General features: G+C 41.7%; 1 protein-coding gene across 3 annotated transcripts in view; it reads right to left on the bottom strand.

The window, feature by feature from the left end:
* Nucleotides 1-21,389, bottom strand: part of MILR1 (mast cell immunoglobulin like receptor 1) — a 228,945-nt gene that overhangs the window by 153,871 nt on the left and 53,685 nt on the right. For all 3 annotated transcript variants that reach the window (XM_086930915.1, XM_086930916.1, XM_086930917.1), the window contains one exon: nucleotides 19,524-19,799. In XM_086930915.1, the coding sequence (XP_086787041.1) occupies nucleotides 19,524-19,799 (276 nt within the window). The remainder of the gene's footprint in view (nucleotides 1-19,523; nucleotides 19,800-21,389) is intronic.

The raw sequence follows: 21,389 nt of genomic DNA, 5'->3' as shown, positions 1-21,389 counted from the left end.
CCTCTCACTCCCACTCCCTCTCCCTCCCTTTCTCTCCCTCTCACTCTCATCTCACCCTGCCTGTGTGTCACACACACACACTCACAGCCACAAACAGAGCAAACAGGGTTGTGATTAGATAACACCCACAAAAACATAATATTTTTTAAAACAAATGTAGCGCATAGTTTCCGGAAGCCATAGGGTCAAACATGAGCGTCCGCAGGGGAGGGCAAGGGGGTGCGCTTGCCCCCCCTGGATCGTCGGTCCCATTCCTTTTGGTCCGTAATGTTCAAGATTACCGCAGGCTGTTCCCCTGCGAGAAGCCCTAGGAGTTTAAATGTTCTCTCACTTGGGGCCTCTCGCAGTTCTCTTTGAACTCTAGAGGCTGCAGCAGCCCCTCCCCCACCTCGAGCAGGCTATGGACAGGCCCATTGTCATTCTGTCTGCTGCTGATCATCACATAAAGAATGACAATGGGCCGTCTGCATTAAACGTGCCTTGAAGGCGAGTGAGGAAGTTAAAATGTTGCCCCCCCCTGGAAGGCGAGTGCTGAAGTTAAAATTTTGCCCCCCCCGGAAACATTTCTGCGGACGCCCATGGGGTCAAATATAGAATTAATAGTCGGCGCTGAATCAATAGTACACACACTAACCAAATAAACGCTGGGCAATCCCTCTTACTAAAACCTGACCTGTTCTATAAATGTGTTGCTGACTATGAAAGAGTATTCGAATTCTTACAGGCATCCAGGATAGGGAAAGTGCTAAATTACCTTGTTTGTGTTTAAAACCGATTACACGTAAGAAGGTTACTCAAAGCTGCAGTAGCATTTGTTAACGCTGATTATTTTTGGACTAAAATGTAAATCGTAATTTTCTCTCGGGTGGTCTTGCATTCCGTGGTAGACCCTGAATGTGGGGCAATAGACTGAGCGAGCGAGAAGTGCCGATTAAGTAGGTGATTTTCCAGCTAAAGAATGCGCTTTTCTTTTGAGGTGTGCATGTGTTTATAAGTCCCCCTCCCTCTCATCTCACCCTGCATGTGTGTCTGCCGGGGCACACACACACTCACAGCCGCACCCGAGCACTTAACAAGTCTTTAAAAGACCATTTTCATGTTAATGAGGCCTTGATGTATTTCACCTCTTAGGCCCCTGCAGCTTTACTCTCGCTATCGCCACGATCGCCCGGCCCCCACAGAGCAGCAGAGTCTCTCGCACTGCTGCAGACACTCTTAAAAAAAATAATTAAAACACGGGCATGATGACTCAATGTCCGCGGGCCGCCACGAAAGGCTTGCCGGGCCGCCAGCGGCCCGCGGGCCGTACTTTGAGTACCCGTGCCTTAGAATGAGAGAGGTTGGTATCTCTTTCTCGGGACTCGACTTCCCAACACCCCGCAAGGGGAGTCAGAAACACTGGAGCTGGATTCTCGGCAGGAGGATGACAGCATCTAGTCAGTGCACCAGCTGGGGAGTTGGCTTCCTTCGGTACTTGCTGTGGCAAGCTGCGTCATGCAAGTAGGTAGTCAAACTGCACTGAACCACACCGTGCTTTGCCGTAGCAAGTGAAGGTATATTTATACCTTGAAGGTGTTTGGGAATGCCAGTATTGACGTAAAAGTCGGGCACATGAAAGTCATGAATGAACCTTTAGGGAATAGATGTTCATGCATAATAATGAGTTCTTGGAGAAATCAATAGTATAGCAAGGGATGTCCTTAATGGCTTAAGAGTCTGGTTTTCCAAGAAATCGTTGTGACGTAGATAAATGGATGGAAGTAGCCATGCCTGTATTTGGGCAGCATGGGCTATGCCTAAATAAGGACTAGATTTCTAAGCCTATATAAGGGCAATGTGAATTGTACCTATATAAGGGCATGAATCAGGAAAATTCATACGGAATCTAAATCGACACACAACACTGGAAATGGTTAACTTACCTGTAAGTCTATGGTATGTGGTACCCGGAGCTGGTAAGTTAGATGGGTACCCCAGGGTGGCAACTGGAGAGATGTGCCAATGACTCTAAGGAAGGGGAACAATGAGGGATCGCAGGCCAGGGAGATGTTACCTCCCTTCTGCAGGAAGACATTTTGGCACCCAAAAGGAAGGCTTCAAAGGAGAAGCTGCCTTTGAAGTGCAGATGTGTAACACTAGGGGAGATGGCTGCCCCATTGTTTAGGCAGACAGGCTGGCACACGGAGCAGAGAGTGGAGCCCAGCTGCCAAACTGGTGTCTCCTGGGACATGCAGCTCTGAGGTAGGCAAACTACAGGGGTTGGCAAGTGAGGTCTGAAACTGAGAGAGGGATCTTGCCATCTTGGGAGTGAGCAGAATGGTGGTTGCATCCTGGGATAGCCACATGCCATACTCTACAGGAAGGAGTCACCAGGTAAGAGGGAGCCCCCTGCTCAGAGAGCTTCACTGGCTTTCAGTGAAAAAGAGTTCATTTCTAAGATCTGCTGCCTCACCTTTAAAGCCATTAATGGAACGGGTCCTTGTTATTTGCAAAATAAACTTTGCAAGCAGACTTCTAGCCGCAGCCTGAGATCAATCTCATTGGCACTGTTGAAGATCCCTCGCATTCGGCGTAACCGTACACAGGGCAAAGCTTTTTCATATATTGCCCCTAAGTACTGGAATTCTCTACTGGAGACTTTGCGTAAATCTACCTCTTATCCGGTTTTCAGGAAACAACTCAAGGCTTTCCTATTTTAACTCTCTTTGGCATTGATTCATCACTTTTCCCTCTGGTTTTCCTCTAAGTAAGCGCTGAGATGCCCCTGGGTGAGTCATGCGCTATATAAGAGGCCAATAACAATAACAACCTGTTAGCCCATTGGCTACCAACTGCATCTTGCACTGAGGGCATTTTCTGAGCATAAAGTAGGAACCCCTGGCATCCACACCTCATATCTCAACTGACCTAGAAGAAGGACAGAAGAAGGACTGCTCTGCTACACCGAGGGCCCAGCAAAGAGAGGTTGCACAGTCGAAGAATGCACCTGGTGGCGAGCAAAAATAGGGACTGTGCCTGCCATGTCCTGCTCAAGGAGAAGTTGTCTCCAGAGCCCAGTCACAGCACAGGGACACAACAGCTGAAGAAGCCTACTGGGGCAATTTGGTAGCCCAAAGCCTTCAAGCCACTACCACCGCTGATGTGCCACACCAGGGACCAAGATGAGAAGCACAGAGTTGCATCTGAGCCCAAAAATGCTTTTGGAGAGCTGCTTGGACCCTCAGAAGGAGAGCTATCAACCAAGGAAGGACTGACCTGTGACCAAAACAATGCCAGTTCATGGCCCAGCCAGGCACACCTAATCCCTCTATTATGTGGCTGTCTGAGAGGAATAAGCAAAATCCAGCGGTCAGCTACACCATGGCATGTGATGCATTCACAGACTGCAGGCACAGCGCAGGCATAGCACAGGAAAATGCCAACTTTCTAAAGGTGAGATTTTCAAAATTGTAACTTAAAATCCAACTTTTCCGTTACCAATTTCTCAGACACCAAACATGAAATGTTTATCTGTTCCCAATTAAAAGAAAGCACTTATTAAATATAATAAGGCAACCCAATGTCATTTAACTAATGTAGTCGTTTTTCACTACCTGAACATGGAAAAGTTAAAAGAACATATCCAGCTTTTCAAATACTGTGCACCCTGCCCTATGGGCTGATAAGAGCCTGCCCTAGGGGTAACTTGTTTGTATTAAAAAGGAAGGTTTTAGGCCTGCAAAAGGTTTATTTTTCCAAGTCGAAATGGCAGTTTAAAACTGAACACATATGCTGCAGTGGCAGGCTTGAGATATGTTTAAAGGACTACTTAAGTGGGTGCCACATGCTCACTAATACACTAGTAGCATTTAATTTACAGGCCCATGTGTGCATGTAGTACCACTTTACCAGGGAATCACAAGTAAATTAAATATGCCAGTTGGGTGTAAGCCAATGTTACTATGTTTAAATTAGAGAGAAAAAACACTTTGGTACTGGTTAGCACTGGTAAAGTGTGCAGAGTCCTAAAGCTTGCAAAAAAGAAGTCATCGAAAACAGGAGGCTTGAAGGTAGAGTTGGGGGAAACAATGCCAAGGATGTCCGATCTAACAGGAACAATAGCGGGGGCCACACTGATATTTGAAGGGGCTCTCTCAAAAATGTATTGTTTGCACTATGTAATTTATAGCTTGGGTGGAGCTCCATATGAAAGATACATTGAAAAATCGACAGGTTTAATTAACAGAATGTCATTTTTTTTAGAAAGTGGACATTTGTACTTTGAATACATTTTCTAATGAAATGTACATTTTAATGATTTACTTTTTGTTTTGCCTATTTTGCAGTCGTTACCATTTTATTGTATCTGATTTTATAAAAAAACTTAAATAAAAAAGATTTTACTCATTAACCTATATGGTGCAGTCATTGGTTTTACAAGAACAATGGGGATCTACCACTCCTGCACTCGTTTGCGACTACCGCCACAAAATATCATGGGGCGAGTGACAAGTGAGCAGGGGAAAGTAGAATTGCAGAGATAGATGGAGAACATGTCTGTTGTACTGCTTTTTGCACCTTTCATGTTGGTATGCATCCTCAGCCGCGTCATATCCTGCATGCTAAATATGGTGTATTGAATGTTAGGCCACTACTGTGGGAAAGGCAATAGTTTAAACAGATTATACTTCACTAAGGATGAGTCTACCTTTGCACAGTTAACCTTGTGTCTATCTATCTGATCATATACTTGCTATGGAGGCTTGTCCTGCTGTCTCTGTAAAGCATAGTGTACAAACCAGCTGTCTACAACTATTTAATTGTGCTATGAAAGTAATATAAGCAACTTTGCACAGGTCTGATAAAAATCCTAATGAAAAGATAATAATAAAATAATATTCCTCTATATTAGTACACGTTCATGGTCGTGCTTAGTTTGCAAAATAATGAGTACCAGTGCCCCAAGCTCTAGTCAGAAGCCCGCTGCTGTCGCTGTACAATGCTAGCGAGATGAGCAACAAAGCTGTGAAATCTTAAATCCCCCTCAGGCCTCTTTAATCCACTGACAGACACTCTCTGCCTCTTTATCTAACTCTTGTGGGTAGCCCCTGCTTTCTCCCTTTGTGATAGTTTTTTTCCGCCTTTCACTTCCTACTTCTGTATTTTTGCCTCTCTTGCTCTCGGGAATTTTCTTAAGAGTTCAAATAAAGGCTAGTCCCTAAAAATGAGTGCCGGTGACCCCCTACTGGTAACCACCAGCTCAAATTAAGCAGTGCTCACGGTGGAAGATTCTGGAATTCCCTTTCAGCACTACACCATACACCTGGGATGAAAACTGAAGTTCTGGAGTTCCGAAGCGCTACTTGGTGGAAACACATAATATTGGTAGAGCCGGAATCTCATCGAAGCATAATAAGAATAGGATCCACATATTAGTGTAACTAAAACCTGTTTCAGCCATGTTTTATTGCTAGGACTATCATTGCTCACATGAAGTGCCGGTCTCTTGCACTGAGGCGTTTTGGCTCTTGAGCCATTAAAATAAAGACGCACCCTGGTCAGCACTTACATTTTTGCTAAGATTAAAAGGTATTCTACCATTGTCATGAACTCAATAGGCACCCGCCAGAATTCTTTGTGCAAATTGCGGCATGTGACTACAACTAGAAACTTGTGTATGACTTTCCTCATTTAGCTTGCCTGAACTGATGATTTCATGCGGGCCCGCTCAGACTCTGCACTTCTTTGACAAGAATGAACGTCTAAAAATGCTAAACATGAAATAAGTGTCTACGGTGCTTCGACACTGGCAATCAGCATGGCACCAGGTGAGCTTTGAATGCTGTACCAAAGGCCGAGTTAATGGCACTGTAACTCTTAGATACAAGTCTGCAGTTTCAATACAAGTTCCAAAATCAGTCTTTATTTGTAAACTTGAGAAACGAGCAAGATGCATGCAAACCAAACCCCTAAACACTAACTCATTTTGCTTAGATCTTATTCGTCCATCAGGTACAAAACAAAGAACTGTGATGCAGGAGCTGGAAATAGAACTCTGGAGCTGATGAGTGCTAGCACTTTCACACTCGATGAAGCACTGCAGGAATACAGGTGAGACCCAAGGGTCAGCTGGTCTGCAGTCTGAAGAACCAGAGCCGGAGGAGAGCTGCTGCTTCTTGTTTAGAAGTCTCAAGACAAGCAGAAAGACCTAGACTGTGTTATATAGAGTCCTACACGTACATTAAAAAGATAAGCCTATTGTAGATGGCAGCTTGGAAACTCTGAAGATAATCCGCGATGTATTTAAACTCCAGATTAAACATTACTGCTAAATTCACATTCATTGCCACTTGGCCCAATGATGTCAAAAACTTCTCACAGGAACTTTTTTCCATTGAAAATAATTTGGGCCTAATTTCGAGGGACCACCAAAATCGCGGAGGAGGTGTAGTGGCGGTGGGGGAACACATCACCAGACTACAATGCGGAGTATTTGAAGGTGGCTAAACGGTTTTTTAGATGATTTTTCAGGAATTCAGATTTGAGTTTAAACATGTTTGCTTTGTACTTTTTCCTGCTTTCTTTTAGAAGTTTGTTAATTTGTTGAGCATGACTTTTTCCATTTATGTTCTATAAATTGCAATAATTTACTCTCATAAGTTAACTTTATTGCGTACCAATTTCCCGATTTTTTTTACTTTTGCGCATGTTTCTCACAGGAAACACGTTTTTCAATATTGGCTGATAAAGAGAAGTTGCGTGCTCTACTATAATGGAATAATATGATAGCATTATTTTTTTAAAGAGGGAGGTTTTTTTAAGTTATGGTCATCTAGACTTACATTTGAGATGTTGCTGCCCCTATGGTTTTGGTTGCTGTTGGTGTTGCATAAGCTGCGAATTTCAAGAAATTAGATGTGTCGACAGTCAGTGGCGTCACTAGGGTTGGTGTCACCCGGTGCGGGTAACTCATGGTGTCACCCCCTCACGACTTATCGCATGGACCTCCTCCGCTCCGAGTCCGCCAGTGGACACAGATGGCAAATTCCCAGAGTACTGACATGACCACCACAGCATTTTCATAAAAAATTACGGCTGGCCAATCAGAACGTCAATTACAGCAGTACCATACCAGGTTTTGCAGTACCCCATTGAATGACTGGAAAAAATGCTCCCTCAGCAAGTAATTTTTAATTTTTAGTGCATAACGGTCCAGATATCACTACCTTTTCTGAAAAATGTACCCCTTCATAAGCACACCAAGGACTTATTTCTACAAATATTTCTGTGGCTGGTACCTGTTTCAGGCCCCTACACGGCCTTAGACCTATCCTGGGGTTTTTTTATCCGGCCACACGCCAGCTGATCGTTCAGGCCACCATTCTGTCTCGCATAGACTACGATAACTCACTTTTGTTAGGGGCTATCAAGGCGGATGTGAACCGCTTGCAGAGAGTCCAAAATGCTGCTGCATGGGTCTTGCTTAGGCTCCCTAGATCTTGCCCTACGTCGGACGCCATTAAGCGACTCCATTGGCTGCCCGTGCCGAGAAGGATTGAGTTTGAAGCGCTTTGCTTAGCTTTTAAAATATTTAAACTATCATCCCCTGAAATTTTATCTAAGCTACTGATCCCATATGTTCCCAACCGCCAATTACGTTCTGCGGAGCAGCTGTTGGCTGTGGTCCCTCGTGTAAAACGCGCTAGAGCTGGGGGGAGGTCTTTTGGCCTTTTGGCCGCCAAGCTGTGGAACTCTCTTCCTGCACAGATTCGCCGTCTGGATGGGCTTCTTCCCTTGCGTAGGGCCATCAAAACGTTTCTGTTCCTAATATGATAGTCTTGCTGCCGCTGCTTTTTGCCTCCAGCGCCAGGACGCCCCTTTGCTGGGGCAGCTGTGCGCTCTATAAAATTACTTAATAATAATAATAATAATAATAATAATAATACCACCACCATTTGATAGTGCCCCTCAAGTCTCCATAACCACTATCTCTTAGATTCATTTCGTTTTATAGCACGCACCACTCATGCCAGTTTAAGATGTCAAAATTTTTTACATCACACATGCATTGCACAGGGACAATCATCGCTGTGAAAATCAGTATATAGGAAATGTTACATAAGACAGAGATCTGCAAGGGGTAGGAGTCACATGTCATCTATACTGGTAGGCAGTATAGTTTAAGAGTCCTTGGACTGGAAAAGCACGAATTCAGAATTTAAAATTTAAAACCATTGTTAGGGGTTTTCATCAGTGGCGTCACTAGGGTTGGTGTCACCCGGTGCGGGTAACTCATGGTGTCACCCCCTCACGACTTATCGCATGGACCTCCTCCGCTCCGAGTCCGCCAGTGGACACAGATGGCAAATTCCCAGAGTACTGACATGACCACCACAGCATTTTCATAAAAAATTACGGCTGGCCAATCAGAACGTCAATTACAGCAGTACCATACCAGGTTTTGCAGTACCCCATTGAATGACTTGAAAAAATGCTCCCTCAGCAAGTAATTTTTAGTGCATAACGGTCTAGATATCACTACCTTTTCTGAAAAATGTACCCCTTCATAAGTACACCAAGGACTTATTTCTACAAATATTTCTGTGGCTGGTACCTGTTTCGGGCCCCTACACGGCCTTAGACCTATCCTGGGGTTTTTTGATCCGGCCACATGCCAGCTGATTGTTCAGGCCACCATTCTGTCTCGCATAGACTACGATAACTCACTTTTGTTAGGGGCTATCAAGGCGGATGTGAACCGCTTGCAGAGAGTCCAAAATGCTGCTGCACGGGTCTTGCTTAGGCTCCCTAGATCTTGCCCTACGTCGGACGCCATTAAGCAACTCCATTGGCTGCCCGTGCCGAGAAGGATTGAGTTTGAAGCGCTTTGCTTAGCTTTTAAAATATTTAAACTATCATCCCCTGAAATTTTATCTAAGCTACTGATCCCATATGTTCCCAACCGCCAATTACGTTCTGCGGAGCAGCTGTTGGCTGTGGTCCCTCGTGTAAAACGCGCTAGAGCTGGGGGGAGGTCTTTTGGCCTTTTGGCCGCCAAGCTGTGGAACTCTCTTCCTGCACAGATTCGCCGTCTGGATGGGCTTCTTCCCTTGCGTAGGGCCATCAAAACGTTTCTGTTCCTAATATGATAGTCTTGCTGCCGCTGCTTTTTGCCTCCAGCGCCAGGACGCCCCTTTGCTGGGGCAGCTGTGCGCTCTATAAAATTACTTAATAATAATAATAATAATAATAATAATAATAATAATAATACCACCATTTGATAGTGCCCCTCAAGTCTCCATAACCACTATCTCTTAGATTCATTTAGTTTTATAGCATGCACCACTCATGCCAGTTTAAGATGTCAACATTTTTTACATCACACATGCATTGCACAGGGACAATCATCGCTGTGAAAATCAGTATATAGGAAATGTTACATAAGACAGAGATCTGCAAGGGGTAGGAGTCACATGTCATCTATACTGGTAGGCAGTATAGTTTAAGAGTCCTTGGACTGGAAAAGCACGAATTCAGAATTTAAAATTTAAAACCATTGTTAGGGGTTTTCATTAATAAAAGTAGTGATTTTTACCCAAATGACACCCTTTTGCAATATTAGGACAAAGAAAGTCTGGGCAAAAATGATATTGCTTTAATATTTTCCTTGCAGTTTGCCTGCAGCTTGTGATGACAGTTAATAGCTCACTGCTCTATATTAAGATTTTAACTTATAAACTGAAAGTAAGAAAAGGATCTCAGACCAAACTGGTAACCCATTGACCTATTTTTTTATTATATGCACTTTTGATGTTAATGGGATACGCACTTTGCAGCAGGCATGTTAAACCTCTGCCCTACGATCTGTCAATACTTTCAGTAGAAAAGGCTCCGGACTCTCTCCAGGAAGAACATTAATCACTGGAGTCGTCATTTTTATTGCAGGGACAAACTAAGTATGCGGCATCCGGTGCTTTTAAAGCGTTGAACATGGTGCCCCCACACCAAGTCAGCGCTGGAGCCAGGCAGCATAATTAACCAGTTTGGTGTCACCCAATGATGGGGTGACACCCGGTGTGGTCCGCACCCCCCGCACCCCCCTAGTGACGCCACTGGTTTTCATTAATAAAAAGTAGTGATTTTTACCCAAATGACACCCTTTTGCAATATTAGGACAAAGAAAGTCTGGGCAAAAATGATATTGCTTTAATATTTTCCTTGCAGTTTGCCTGCAGCTTGTGATGACAGTTAATAGCTCACTGCTCTATATTAAGATTTTAACTTATAAACTGAAAGTAAGAAAAGGATCTCAGACCAAACTGGTAACCCATTGACCTATTTTTTTATTATATGCACTTTTGATGTTAATGGGATACGCACTTTGCAGCAGGCATGTTAAACCTCTGCCCTACGATCTGTCAATACTTTCAGTAGAAAAGGCTCCGGACTCTCTCCAGGAAGAACATTAATCACTGGAGTCGTCATTTTTATTGCAGGGACAAACTAAGTATGCGGCATCCGGTGCTTTTAAAGCGTTGAACATGGTGCCCCCACACCAAGTCAGCGCTGGAGCCAGGCAGCATAATTAACCAGTTTGGTGTCACCCCATGATGGGGTGACACCCGGTGCGGTCCGCACCCCCCGCACCCCTATAGTGACGCCACTGTCGACAGTGAGAGAAAGTAGAGGCAATGTTTCTTTTAATCTGCTATGAGGTGCTTAGGACTACTACGATACGATAATGTGCATCCTTTTTGCTTTGGGTTGTTGTTTGAAATGTCGGAGTAAGTCAATTGCTTGTCGTACTTAACATCCCAAACCAGGTTCAGATCACCTTTTGGTACAAAATGTTTGCTGTTAGTAGTTGTTTTATAGCATATTCAATTAAGTTCTTTAAAAGTGGCAGATTTCTTTCGGGGGTGATGGATAAAGTTTATTGTAAGCACATTTTGAGGCCCTGGAAAGTAAGATGATGTGGAGTTTGGAATGTGAGAGTTTTGTGAAAGATGGCTACTCTACTATTCTTTTGTCTTTTATGTCGCAGTGGATGACATAATAGTGGAAGGAAATATATCCATGAACAATAGTCTGGTAGATCCTTTCTCTAGCAGAAACAGTACGTCTATGTTTTGGGCACATAGAAGAGCTTTACTATTGATGGTCTGAAATTGTGTATGGTGCCTTGATTTCTGAATGACACTCCTGTTGTGTCATTGGGCATTCAAGGTCTAGTGTAATTGGAATAAGAATCCTGAGGCATTCGAATTTTCTTTTTGTGTGCTATTTACCTCTTCCAGAAGAAGGTTCTATGTTTTAGATTGTAGTGGTTTGTGTGCTAAGAGCTTCATGTAGATGGGTCAATTTTTGGAAGGCACAAATGTAGATGGTGAGGGTAGGTTAACTACGTCCATAAGTATAAGAGTAGTTGTAGACTAGTAGGTGATGAGATGATAGGGGTCACACAAAATCCTTATCAGTTGAACTTTTTGAGATAGATGATGGAGTTGAAGGTGTTTTATATGTAGTTGAGCATATTCAGTTTAACAATGAGCTTCAATTGCTTTTGAAAGAAGTTGTTTTTCAGATCCTGGATTTGAGAGTTAAGAGTCTTCCTGGTGAGGCTGTTCTCTTTTGAGAGAGTAAACCGTATGAGTAGGGTGAAGGGTTTAGTTGTGAGGCACAAATTCTGGTAGCAAATTTGATTTATATCGTTTTTTGTGTCATTGTATGTTATGAAGAAATGGATATTGTTAAGCAGTATGAAGTGTTAGACAAGAGCATCAAATTTACATCAGTTTTTCAAAAGGTCTAGTGAACAAGTGAACACTGAGGTAGTATTGTGAGGATACAAAATAGCATGCTGGCTGTGGGGTTGAGTTGATGACATTATTGTTAAGTTTGGTTTGTGATTTTGAGAGGTATGTATTATATTTTTGTGTTTGAGGGACTCATTTATTAGGAACGTTATTAATTTCAGTAAATTCAGGAATCTACAAAACTGTTTACTCCTAGAAACCAGTATGTATTGCAATTTTCCATGTGTAATCCTAGAAAAACATTGTTAATGCCATGTTTTCATGCCGAATCTACACATGTGTAGTATAGAGAACAAAAGTGGTCCTAGACACAATTTATTTAGCACATTTAAGTGTACTACTCATTATGAATCTGAGTTGGTTCTTCGGATTTAATCCTGAAAAATAAGGAGAAAAGGCAACAGAGAAAACCAAATGCGTTTTTAGTCTTATGGATGATACCCACAACACAAAAATTCTGCATACAAAAGTATATGGCAATTAAATTCACAATTTATTTCATATACATATATACATAATTATTAAAAATCAAGAGGTTGGGAGAGTTCTGCCAGGTGCAGTAGAAAGTGTAAAAGTATGTGCTCAAGTGAAGAGAGAGAATAAATGAAAGGATAATCCAATGATTAGAGAAACTAAGGTACTATTCCCTTAGTGTTGAGCCTGCCCCAGGTATATCAATCATACAATTTGTTCATGCAGCCTGATTCATCAACGGGCCGTTTTGCGAGCCCCTAATAGCGAATCATAGCGATTCGCTATTAAGGACTCGCAAAACGGTAATCATGTAGGAATCGCATAATAAAATGCGATTCCTACTGATTCCTTATTTGCGATTAGCAAATTGCTAATCGCAAATAAGGAATAACTCGCCATTCATTCCTATGGGCCAAAAGGCCCATAGGAATGAATGGGGAGTATTCCTTATTTGCGATTAGCAATTAGCTAATCGCAAATAAGATTGCGATTTGAAGGGTGCCAGGGGTGTCCACAGGACACCCTGTAGCACCCCTCAAATGAAATTTCACACAGGTGTTGCACACACACATGTCCAAAGGACATGTGTGTGTGTAACATGCAACTCAGAAAAATGCATTTAAATGCATTTTTCTGAGTTTTCGCAATTTACCGCGAGGTCTGACCTCGCGGTAAATTGCGGCAAGAAATTGCGAATTCGCAAATTTAAATTAGATGTTGAATTGCATTTAAGGAATCTCTAATAGAGATTCCTTAAATGTAATTCCTCGCACATTTGCGACATCGCAATTAGCGATTTTTGCATTTGGGATGCTGAATCCCAAATGCAAAAATCGCTCTCGCAAAGGGCCGGATTCTCAGAATCCGGCCCCTTGCGAGCGCAATTTAGGGTCATGAATCGGGCGGAATGTCTTTCAGGGTGAGGACGGGGAAGGGGTGCAGGCGTCAAAGATGGGGGGAGATCGTCGACGTTTCGACCCTAACGCTGCAGAGGGAGGATCAGCACCTCAGCTACGGGTCTTCCTCAGGACAGACAGAGGGTGGGGGGACCTGGGGGGAAAAAACCCATACCAACAGTCAAACAAAATCTATGGAGTAAAACCACTGAGAACACCCAGTCAAAGGGATGGGTACCTTACCTAGACTTCAGTAAGAAAAAACGCCCAAGCAATGAGGTTGGTCACCTATAGACAAAAAAGGCATAAGGCTCAATGCTCATAAATCAATTATTAAGCACCTAAGCTAACAAAATACACAATGCCTGTGTGTATTGTTCAAATAATAAAAGCAGAAGCATTCACCAATAAATGGTGTGCTCCAAAGTTCCACATTTATTCAACTAGTCAATATCTCATCCATGAATGGAGAGGTCACAAAACGAAATGTATTCCAATCGCTAGAAACAAACACGTGGACAAAATAAGAATAATGTCCAACATATATGACAACACATACAATAACATAAACGGCCCCTAAGATTAAAAAAACACTCACCAAAGGGTGAATCTTGATACAGGCAGCCTAAGAAGATGTATTAATTAGCAAAACCAACCGGTCCTTAATTCCATGGTGTGGTTCTGGATAAACAAACAAACCAAAGGCACTGATTAACTAATGCCCATCACTCAATGCCTCCAAATAGGTCATGTTGACTTCTTCACCTGTAAGAAACACACACACTCACTCCTCGTACCTGTACAACGTAATTGTCTGAATCCTAAAGGAATGCTGGTGTACTGGACAACCCAAAGGCAATCGCATACAGCCTGATATACTCCTCGCGCGTGGCGTGCACGCCCACAGGAGACGTGACGCGCGTCTCCAGCACCAAAATAAAAGTCCCCCATCCGCGAGCGTCAGCGCTCCATGCTTCCAAAATAACAGTTGGGCGAAAAAAGTGAGATAATAATTCTACAAGAAACTCATCTCTTAAAAGAAGAATGGGATCAAATAATCATGAACTTAGGGTGGGTAGACACCCTTGTATGCACTACACAACAGTGTAACATTAAGGGAATTGCGATAATACTTAAAAAAACCTTAAAAGCAACTGTAACTTCATTAGAAGTAGACAGTAAAGGTAGATGGGCCATAGCTAGCATTAAAATAGGAAACTCTCCTTTCACCATTGCAGGTTACTATGGGCCCAACTTGGATGATGCCGATCCTTTGGGAAAATTATACTCGCAGTTGTTACTAGCCACCTCTCCCATAATACTGGGAGGTGACTTCAATTTAGTGCTGGATCTAAAATTAGACAGATCACCACCAGGGAGACAGTCTAACTTGAAAAAAATGAGAGAATGGATAGGGATCTACAAAAGAGATCTCGACCTAGTAGACATTTGGAAAGTGAAAGGAGAAAAAACCCACCCATTCACCCTGCATAATAAAAAACTGGGGCATAAATCTAGGATCGATTACTTCTTGATCAATTAGGAATTAATAAAGAACGTAGATAAAGTATCTCACCTACCAGCTCACTTGTCAGATCATTCGGCAGTACAATTAGCACTACAAGTCACAGTGAAAATAACGGAAAGTAGATTCACAGTCGAGAGAGCCTTGCTACAAGACGACCAGTTAATAAGAGAATTGAAAAGTGAAACAAATAACTTTTTTGAACTAAATGCCTCAGGTACCACAGAACAAATAACTTGGGACACCTTTAAAGCCGTTATAAGGGGCAAACTTCTGAGTCTAGGGGCTCGCAAAAACAAGCAATTAAAACAAGAGATCTCAGATTTAGAAAGTACTATTAACTCCTTAGATATCGCTATTTCTATGGAACGAGAGGAGGTAAAGAAACTAGAACTTTCAAAAAGAAAAACTGAGACTAAAGATAAAATCGATCACATCTTGGAAGATAGATTGAAAAAAAAATGGGACTCCAGCAAACTAGCAAGGCACGAATATGGCGAAGGTTGTGGTAAATGGTTGGCATGGAAACTTAAAACGGACTTGGCAAGAAATAAAGTGGGAAGCATAATTCCGGACGGTCAAACTGTTCCAAACTCAGACGAAAATATTATCAGGCAAGAATTTTGGAAATTCTTTAAAGAGCTTTATACGGAGGATATAAATCCATCAGATGAAAAGATCAACTCCTATTTGGAAAATGCTGCGCTTTTAAAACTAACAGAAGATGAAAGAGAAGGTTTGGAAAAAGAAGTCCTCGAAGACGAAGTGGCGGAGGCCATTAAAAGCTTGAAAAAAGGAAAAGCAGCAGGACCTGATGCATTACCGAATGAACTTTACATGATACTAAATGACTCTATATGTCCTCATCTGACCAAATTAATCAATACAATCCTTATACATCATAAAGCTATACCTGACTCTTGGAACGATGCCTTAATTACAATTATCCTGAAACCCGGAAAGAATCCCGCCAAATACGAATCGTATCGCCCAATATCATTGCTGAATGCTGACTATAAAATATTTGCAAAAATCTTGGCAGCCCGATTAGGGAAAGTATTGCCAAATTTGTTACATCAGGATCAAAAAGGGTTCATCAAAGGGAGAAACCTACATGATGTCACTCATGAATTACTAACTGCAATAGATATCGCAACACATGAGAAAACTCCTCTCACCATACTCACTGTTGATGCCGCCAAGGCTTTCGATAGGGTCAACTGGGCCTTCCTTGAGAAAGTTATGGATAACAACAACATAGGATCAAACTTTATACATACGATAAAGCAAATTTATAAGGATCCAAGATCTAAGGTTCTAATAAATGGTAATCTCACAGAAAATATAAAGATAAGCAGAGGAACGAGACAGGGTTGTCCCCTTTCTCCTTTGTTATTCAATCTATACATTGAACCACTAGCGAATAAACTAAGAAATAACAAAAACATCACTCCGTTTAAACACCGCACATGGGAGAAGAAAATCGCACTATATGCAGATGACTTAATGATCTTTACGGATGACTACTTAAGAGCCAAGGATCCAATCGGGAAAACTATAGAAACATTTGGGAAAGTCTCAGGATACCTTGTAAACCAAACGAAAACGGAGATCATGACATGGAATACTTCCTTTCAAAGTAACAGCTTAAAAAAAGAAATCAGATATCTAGGAATCCTAGTGAATAACGATATAGGGAAGATTCCACAGCGCAATTTGAACAAGGTAGCCGGAGATGTAAGAAAATTGCTTGAGGCTTGGGCCTCTTTACCATTAAGTTTGATAGGGAGGTCAAATATAATCAAGATGACCATCCTGCCAAAGTTCACTTTCCTATTTAACGCAATACCATTAGAATTTGGAAAAACTGAGCTAGCACGAGCACAGAGAGACATCACAAGCTTCATATGGGCCGCAAAAAGCACGAGGATTGCTTGGAAAAAAATCAGGAGGGGGAAGAAAGATGGAGGGCTAGCCAGCCCAGACCTGGTGGAATACTGCAGAGCTTTCCAATTCAAGAATATCAGAGTACTACTAAAAAGCCACGACTATTATCCATCCTACTTACAAGCAATCACAAAATCAGACGATCATATACTGTTTAAATTTGGACACCCAAAGTACTTCAAAAAAATAAAACTTAAGACTCTAAGGGATGCAGCAAAGTTGTGGACACAAATAAGAGGTATTTTGAAAATATCATACTATAGCAAATGGGCTCCCATTTGGGACTCGCCTGGAACCCCAGATTGCCTCAAAGACATACTTGCACTTCCAATAAAAAAAGCCAACGTAAAGTACTGGGGGCAAATACTAAACGGATCCAATTTGAAATCTTGGTCAGAGCTTCAAGAGTTGACAAACCATACACTATCCAAATTCAAATTCTATCAAATTTCAAGTTGGTTCAAGACTTTACCCGGTGTAAACAAAGGTATTGACAAAGTAGAACGCGATATGGTTAAAACAATACGAATACCAAAAGAAGTGGCGAAATGGTACTGGGCTCTGATAATGGCTAATGATATAAGCTGCAACATAGAAATACAAATATGGGGAAAAGACATATTAACAGCAGATCTTGATCTAATCTGGGAAAAATCCGTGGCAAAGTGTTGGTCAACTCTGAAATCCGCAGCCTTGAAAAGGAACCATCTGTACACAATTCACCGGGCATACTGGACACCAAGAAAGCTTTCCAAATTTAAAAATGCAGGAATAAAGAAATGTCCAAAATGCGGAGAGGAAAGAGCAGACGACATCCATATGTTTAAAACCTGCCCCCGACTAGAAGAATTTTGGGACCAAGTTGGTAAGACCCTGAGCACTATCCTGTCCAAGCAACTAACTGTAAGTACAATTCTAACACTTTTTGGGATTGTAGACTCAGGAAATGGGGGGGGGGGGCTCACAAAAGGGCAAGAAAACCTCCTCTTTGTATTAATAGTTCTTGCAAGGAGGGAAATTTGTATTAAATGGATAGGATCTGCTAGCCCAACCCATGCAGATTGGTTGAATTCAGCCATAAGAATTAACAAACTAGACAGAATAGGAAATGCAAGTAAGAGATTTAAATTCTGGGAAAGTTTTGAAAGCTTCTTAAACCCTAAATAAGATCTAAATGTAAGTCCGATGATTAATGTGATACTTCTTCTGGTGGACAAGTATGATACTTGTCGAGTAGTCAAGATGGCTAGCTCCCCCCGATCCAAATCAGAAGTAATGGTATGTAGCAGGTAAAGGAAACTCCTCAAAAACATCCAATAGGAGGAAGTTAAATACTCCCCACACAAGAGAGATCGAGGGGCAGTGTCGGAAAAGAACCAGAGGCACACACCTGATACTCCGTACTCATACAGATATCGCAAGATGAGGACAAAAAAAATAAAAAAATAAAAAAATAACAGTTGGGCTTGTAACACGGGTGTTAAGGGCAAAAAAGTGCCGATAGGAGTTTGAAAACAGAGGTGCCCAAAGGTTTATTTGTGACACAGAATAACAGACAAAATCAAAGTTGCATAAAATAACAAAACAACATTAATGATGACTACCTGGTTGAGCTAAGTGAGAGGCATGCTCCGAGAGCATGTGAACTGTATTTACAAATCCAGTGTAAAAGCGAGGGCTCATGACGAATACTACTCGGTATGCGTACATGAAAGATATATACATATTCAAGTTAGATATACATATTCAGGTTAAAAAACAATGGCCGATGCAAAGACACACAATCACAGAGCCCTGTGATACAAACAATCTTAACATCATGAAAATTGTATTATGAAAACTTGTCAGCACATCCTCAAACAATGTCAAGGTAATGCTATACATATCATTGTAAGTAAGCAAGCACTCACATCAGCAATATATGTACCCATACAGGGGGGGTTCATGTCAAACACAGTCAATCATTATGTAAAGAGGCCATTTGTCTAGTGACCTCTTTATATTCGTTAAGGCCTCTGCTTATTGTGTCAAATACATGCATCCATTTGCACTCACGGGTGCTCAATACGCTGGCAAAATTACCACCACGTGGCTTCTTGGTAACCTTCTCGATTACCCATCATTTGATACTCTCAGGGGGGTGATCAAACTTCACAAAATGTTCCACTGGGGGGCCCCCTGTACCCTACAGCGTACTCGACTGCAATGCTGCAAAATACATGTTTTGACCTTCTGTACCGTCTGCCCTATGTACATGAAACCACATGAGCAGAGGATAGCATAGATGACTCCCATGGAATTGCAATTAGTGTGATGTTGTAGCACATGGTTGTGTTCATTGTATGCAAATCTTTTCAGTTCCACAGTCATGGTACAAGCCTTACAGGACCCGCATTTGTGATGTCCTTCTATTGGAGGTATATTCCAGAGTGTGGTCTGACTCTCCATACTCTTTTTTGGAAGGATTGATTGGATCACAAAATCCCTCACACTCCTTCCCTTGCGGAACGCATGCATCGGGGGTTCCGGTATACCAATTTCGTTTGCAACTAAATGCCAGTGACTGTTAATAACCTGCTTTATCTCAGTGCTGAATAAATTGCGTCTAGGACCGCTTTTGTTCTCTATACTATCCGATACCCAGGTCCTTTGACTTTGCTGGGTCATACCCCATTTTCTTAATGGAATCTACACATGTGGGCACAAAGAAGATACAACATTTTAAGTGAAGTAGGGGTGATCTGATAAAAGAAAAGGCATCAAGAAAAATTCAATCAGTCGCTGTTTCACACTTATGTTACAATTCACTTTAGCATATTCTAACTTTTAAGAGTTTGTACTATAAAATATTTTTTAAATAAAATAACTTAGACTGTGCATACATACCTGCCACTGTAAATGAGAAAAAGTCACTATATAGTTTGGAAAGCATGTTTTCAGCTTTGCATTTATAGTTCCAATAAGCACTGGAAGAATTTAGATTGTAAGTCAGCGTAGCAGGATGTCTGTTATTTCTGGTAATCACGGATAGAAATATGTTTCCATTGAAGAAGGAGTAGTTAATGGGTAAAGATCCCTTGTCTGAGAGACAACACAGTGTTTTGTTCCATCCTACAGCTGTCAGCGATGTATCTGAGTAGAGCTTTGGCTTGGAGACAGGTTCTGAAAAATATATATTTTTTATTATCAGTATCGAACAGCACAAAGTTAATATAAATATATGCAATATCCAAGTTGTAGCACCCGTGTAAACATTTTGTGAAGGTGAAAATCTGCATTAAAAGACTCAAATAACAAATGTCTCTTCTTGAGTCGGGTTCATTGTGGGCGAAGGATGAAATATGCTATGCTGTTGGCATGACTACACTGCAAAAATTGTGCTCTTTAATAACCTTCCTCCAAGTTTCTTCGCAATAGCATTTCACTATTTTCCAATTTATGCTCTGAAACGAACATGGATGGGCAATGTATTTTCTAAACTCTGGTCTGAGAACTAGGAAACAAACTAAAACAATGACATTTTGAAAAGAACAAGTTTAGAAAGCCTTATGCCTGGTAATATTGAGTAATTATGAAATCGTAGTACTGCTATTGATAATTACACACTCCGTTGTAACAGCATGGTCCCCATTCTTTTCCAATGTCCCTCCCAGCAATGTTAAAAGAAAATCTGCAGTAAGAGCTATCACCCATATCAAATGGAACCATTCACGTTGACCACATCATAATGTGTTTCCAAGGCAAATTAATGTGAACAATTACATTATCCTCTTATTAAATATTGAGCTATGCATATTCAAATGTTTAGAACTCCAGTTGTAATTCTTGTCACGTACTCTTTAAACATACCTTATTGATTTTGTAATAAGTATGTATATGACTAACACAATTGTATTGTAATAACAAATACATGACATGGCTATCTCCTCCACATTCAGTTACAGTAATATAATTTTGATGTAGTTAAGCCCCCAGTTACCAATGATTTGCCCTAGATTGAGGTTGGCATGTGGTGTAATCAACAGAAATAGAACCAACCAACTTTTGTCACAGAGTCTAAGTTCCCAATACTATGATATTTGTTGAAACATGTAATCAAACCTTCTTCTTGAGGTTCACTCAAGACATTGCAGTCAGAAGGAGTGAATCTGCAGCATGTACAGCATATATATATATATATATATATATATATATATCCAAAAGTCCAAGTTTGCTCATTAAGAGAAGCCACGAGGTGAGTGAAGCATTTCCACATTTATTAACAGGCAGCTGCATGCAGGCGAGCACAGGACAGCAAACCACCAAAGTTTTCTGCGCCAGACCGGTTTCGGGATAATCAACCCTTTCTCAATGGCGTTCTGTTTGTGAATGCCGGTATTTCTTCGTGCACTGAATTTCAAGAGAACCTGCCTTGGTGGGCGTGGCTGTGTGAGCAGCCTCCTGGGTCTTGTAGTGCCACGATGTTTTTCTCAGTGAGTCCGTATTCACAGCAGGAAAATAAAATGAAATGAAGCCCATGTGGGTTTGGTGTTGTATCTTGCTAAAACGCCTGATGTCCTTCTCAGCTGTCTTGGAGCACCCACCTCCCTAGAGTAATGACACCTTGTGGCATCATTACAGGTCCGCAGCGCGGCAGGCTTCTCACACGACCGAGCACAGCCGTTTTTAAATCCAAAAGTCCAAGTTTGCTCATTAAGAGAAGCCACGAGGTGAGTGAAGCATTTCCACATTTATTAACAGGCAGCTGCATGC

Source organism: Lissotriton vulgaris, chromosome 7, assembly GCF_964263255.1.
Source record: "Lissotriton vulgaris chromosome 7, aLisVul1.2, whole genome shotgun sequence".
Classification (NCBI taxonomy): Eukaryota; Metazoa; Chordata; class Amphibia; order Caudata; family Salamandridae; genus Lissotriton; species Lissotriton vulgaris.
Note: the sequence above shows the minus strand (reverse complement) of the source record. Positions and strands in the feature narration are given on the sequence as shown.